This window comes from Lygodium microphyllum, chromosome 5 (assembly GCF_053477565.2).
Source record: "Lygodium microphyllum isolate KBCC chromosome 5, Lygodium_microphyllum_v1.1.10, whole genome shotgun sequence".
Lineage (NCBI taxonomy): Eukaryota > Viridiplantae > Streptophyta > Polypodiopsida > Schizaeales > Lygodiaceae > Lygodium > Lygodium microphyllum.
The window spans coordinates 130,693,429-130,698,353 of record NC_141139.1 but is presented as its reverse complement, the minus strand read 5'-3'; the positions used below and the strand labels follow the sequence as shown (position 1 = coordinate 130,698,353).

At 37.9% G+C, this 4,925-nt stretch overlaps 1 protein-coding gene across 1 annotated transcript; it reads right to left on the bottom strand.

The window, feature by feature from the left end:
- Positions 1-360: 360 nt before the first annotated feature.
- LOC148036406 (cytochrome b6f complex subunit (petM)) lies at positions 361-1,151 on the bottom strand. Its single transcript, XM_087678393.1, has one exon. It carries the CDS (start codon positions 987-989, stop codon positions 603-605), a length of 387 nt encoding a protein of 128 aa, XP_087534519.1. The 5' UTR covers positions 990-1,151; the 3' UTR covers positions 361-602.
- Between the last annotated feature and the right edge of the window lie 3,774 nt (positions 1,152-4,925).

Sequence of the window (4,925 nt, the reverse complement as noted above, 5' to 3'; positions counted from 1 at the left end):
TAAAATTCAGCTCCTTCTTGAAGCACAAAACACCGATGTATTATAAGAGAAGGTTAATAAGCATAAGCGATCAATCGTACAAACCTTCCACATAGGTGTCTAAGATTCTTATATCATCATTACCGTGATGGGTAGTGTCAGTAACCACAGATAATCAATCACATAGGCCTTTCAGATAGGTGGCCAATTAACCGGCAACATTGAACCCTGTATATCCTTCCTGTATTACCATTGCACATACTTCCTGTATTAACATTGCCCTGATGAGCATTGTTAGAAAGCACATGCATGGGCAATTACATAGGTCTTCCACATAGATGGCAAATTAAACTGGCAATTTCATAAGCATCCCGTTCGGAGTTCAAGATAAGAGAGACACGATGCCCTTAACGATTGATCAGAAGATGCATGATGAACAAGGCCAGGCATGGACGAATATGCCAGGATTGAACATAAATTTGCTGTATAAATACAAGATATGCGGCATTCAAAAAGACGAGTGTTTCTGTGGCTAGCATCGAAAAGGGGTAACAACAACAGGAAGTAACAGAAGAACAAAGAACAGGAGCAGTAGAAGACATGAAAGGAAGAGGGCAAAATGTCTACTCTTCGGCCTCTTCAATGGCGGCCTCGATACGGAGGAGGAGGAAGCCGATGGAGATGCCGATGAGGACGAGGCCGCTCATGATGGGGACGACCAGGAAGACCTCGTCCGCGATGTTGCAGGTGGACGAAGCAGCGCCGCCCCCTCCTCGCCTCGACAAAGCAGAAGACGAAGAAGAAGCACACCTCGCCTTCGCGGCCATGCGCGCGAATTCCTGCTCTGTTCCTCTGGCCGTGCCCAGCGCGCAGACCTTGTTGTGTGCCTTCAGGCCGCCATAGGAGCTCATCATCTTCATCGTCTTCTTCGACCTGCTGCTGCTGCTTCTCGCCGGCAGTGCCATGGACGACCCGCAGGCCAGCACTTGCGAGCTCGCCATCGCAGCCATCGATCGATCGATCGCGAGAGAGAGAGAGAGAGAGAGAGAGAGAGAGAGGCCTGCAGCTCGTGCTTTGAGCCGGAGCTGTAGGCTTGCCACTCCAAAGAAGTGTGGATGGAGCGTGGGGAGGATAAGGTCTCTCTAGTATATCAGATAGGGCATTGCCCCATAGGCAACAATAATGGCCTCTCTTTTATCTTTGAGTGGCCTGAAATGAAATAACACCTTCCCCGAAATGCAAATCTTAAGCGTAAAAAGCACCAAGTTGACTGCACATGTTACCTTGAGAAGCTCCTAAGGGGGGCTAGATCATGCCAATGTATGTAAGGGTAATAGAGGGGTAAATGCAATTTGGGCTTCCTTCATGCTGCATCACCGTGCAAAGGGCTCGCTTATTCGGTGCTATTAGGCAACCCTAAATACCAATTATCAAATTCTTTTGCCTTGGTTTTGTTCTATTTGATGTTGATAATGGTGATCTATTAGTAATCTACAGTCATTGATAACACTACGCTGGGACATATCATAAATGTAGAAACTTCACATGTAACTTGGATAAATTTTAAAGTATATTTTAGTAAATACAAAAGCATGGAAGACTCAACTCAAACAAGATTTGAATACCTTGAAGAACAAAAAAATGTCTGCAAATGAGTATATTTTGAAGGTGAGAAGCATTGTAGATGCCTTAGCATCTTTTGATACAATGTTTGATGATGATGATTTGATTCCATTTGCTTTGGGTGGCCTTAATAATAAGAAGGCTTAAAATTTGTTCGTCACTTTTGTGTATGTATGAAAGCCATTTCTAGTTTTTGATAACTTGATCTCTCTCGTGATCATTGAAGAGACCAATATGTAAGATGAATTATATTAAATAAGTGGTGAATAGGTCCAAGCATTTTACTCAAGTTCAAAAAAATAACGTAGCAGATCCTCTTCAAGAGTTCATGGTATGGGATGTGCTAGTGATACCCAGTAAAACAAATTAAATCAACAATTTAGTGAAATGTAGGTTTCATATAATTGTGGCAACTTTAGAGACAAGGGGAGCTCTAGAGGAAGAGGTGGATGGCAAAATAGAGATTCTAGCAATTCTGGTATTGTTTGTCATTATTGTGGCAAAATAGGCCATATTACAACCCAAAAATTATGCTAAAAAGAATGATATCCACAATGATAATTTATAGCAAGAAAACTATGCATCGTCTTCCATGATAGAATAAAGAAAAAAATAAGTGTCTATTAGTTATGCAACATATGACGAATGTTGTGAGAGAAAAGAGGACACATGATGATATATAGTATGTTGATTCAAGCATATCTAATTATATTACCAGCCATGCTAAATGATTTTGAGAGATGTAGGATTTACAAAATCTAGATTATATGCAAATAGGTGATAATTCATGCTACCCAATTTTACTTATTAGAAACTTTCTACTGTCCTTGCATGATGGTCAAACAAAGAGTTAATTAGATATATTACATATGCCATCCATCATAAAGAATTTAGTATCTGTTAGCCACATGGTAGAATAAGGATTGAAGGTTCAATTTAATGCAAAAGGTTTTTTTATGAAAGACTTTAATTATAAGTGCAAGTTGGTTATAAAAGAAAGTAGAGTTGGCTACATGTTCACTTTAGATGCTGAAATTCATGCTATGAATGTTACTATGTATATTAAAGGCAAAGTAGTAGTTATAGACACTGAAATATGACACACATGTATTGGACATACAAATGTGTAAGGCTGAAATTAATGTAGTCCATAGGATTTGTTTACAAGGTTGCCTACTTTTAGAGTTGTAAAATTTCATAAAGTGTGTGAAGTATGCAAGACAACCTTTTCCATGTTTTACAAATGTGAGCAAGTATATAGTTGATGTTGTGTATACAAATGTTTGGGAACTATATAAAACATATCTTTTTGTAGCAACAAATATTTTATCATGTTTATTGATGATTGTTCAAGAAACCTATGGTGTATTTCATGAAGGAAAAGAGTGTTGTATTTGAGTGTTTGAAAACTTTTAAGGATGTTATTAAAACAAAAACAGTCTTGAAAGTTAAGTGCTTAAGGTTAGAATATCTTGAAGACTTGTCGGGTGCATTGATTCGAGGCGGGTGTTTATAGGTGGGTTTAATCTGGCACAAAACTTTGACACATGTTGTGTCATATCCATTTGTGGCGCATACTTCAAAAGAGAGACGAACTTTGAATAGTAAGCATCAAGAGATAGACCAAGTTGTTTCAGCTCATAGAACTCGTTCATCTTCTGCATGCGATAGGCATGTGGTAGATATCTTCCTCACACAGCTCTTTTTAGCTTCTCCCAAGTAACTGACCCTTCCGAGATCCCTTGGTCTCTGCACCATTGTTGAGGTCTCATGGGATAAAGAGACATTTTATTTGTAGATATATCCCATCGCAAAATGGAGTTGCAGAAAGAAAAAATACACATTTTGTAGAAGTTACATGACCATTGATAGCTACAAAAAAATTATCTAAGCATTTCTAGTTTAAAGCTGTTCATACTTGTGTCTATATTATGAACAGAACTCCCACAACTACATTTCATGGGATGACCCCCAAAGAGTGCTTTACAAGCAATAATTCTGATGTGTTATACTTGAAAGTGTTTGTTATATTGCATATGTTCATATACTAGATGAGTTGCGAAAGAAGCTTGATCTAAAGGTTGAAAAATATATTTTTATTGGATACTCTTTAGAGCAAAAAGAGTATCATTGCTACAATCTCATCACAAGTGAGTCCAGAGTAAGCAAGAATGTTATTTTTTATGAGATGAGTAGTTGGTATACATCTAGTACTAATGGATTGGATGATGACGATGATCATGATAGTTATGTGAAGAACGAAAAGTAAGAATCATGAAGCCTTAGTAGACCAGAAACATCATCCAATACTACATCTATAGTTAGCCCTTGGTCTATGAGACTAAGGAGCAGTTCCACATCTTCAAGTGCATCTACTTGTATTGCAGGTAAAGACAAAGAGAATAAGAAAGTGTCAAATAATAATGATGCATCTACTAGTCACTTGGGATTTGTGGAAGATTCTAGTGATTCAAAGAGTTTTGATGATGATGTTGGTATTTCTTCACTCAAGACACCAGTTGTACAAAGAGCACATGGTAGTATAAGAGCTCCACTAAGTGATCCAATGGTATGCAAGTCTAGTAGGGTTAGATGCCCTATTGAAAGATTTGGTCTTGAAGATTATGTAGCTCACCATTATCCTTATATAGTAAAGGTATTGACGATGTTACGTCTACTTATTTTGAGGATGCTATTGGTGATGCTCATTGGGATGCAGCAATGAATAAGGAGATGGCTACATTAGAAGCTAATAAGACTTGGAATCTACTACCATTGCCTACAGGCAAGAAAGCTATTGGATGTAAGTGGGTCTAAAAGCTTAAGCATAATGCAAATGGTTCTATTAGGAAATATAAAGCTAGGTTGATTCCAAAAGGCTATGCTCAGACATATAGCATAGATTATGAAGAGACATTTAGTTTAGTTGTTAGGATGAAAATTATTAAATGTGTGATTGCCTTGACAATAGTCAAAGAATAGGGGTTTATAGCAAATGGATGTAAAGAATACATTCTTGCATGGTGAATTGCAAGAAGAAATGTGTATGGAGAAGCTAGTGGGTTACGAGGATTCAGAGCATCTGACATATCAAAGCATCTGACATGGTCTAACAAGATTAGGGAGTATCTTGTCAACATTGGCTTTTTATGTTTCTAATGCTAATTACTCACTTTATATTAGAAAGAAGATGATGTTGGGTGTAAAGTTGTTGGGTGTAAAGTCCATTCATCTTCGTGTAAATAGACTTACAGGTGTGAACACACCCTTAATGTACCCTAACATATAAATACATTCTTTTATTCTTTGTGTACCATCACATC

Excerpts from the sequence above, each read along its gene's own strand:
- LOC148036406 (XM_087678393.1), bottom strand. The coding sequence starts at position 989 with ATGGCTGCGATGGCGAGCTCGCAAGTGCTGGCCTGCGGGTCGTCCATG.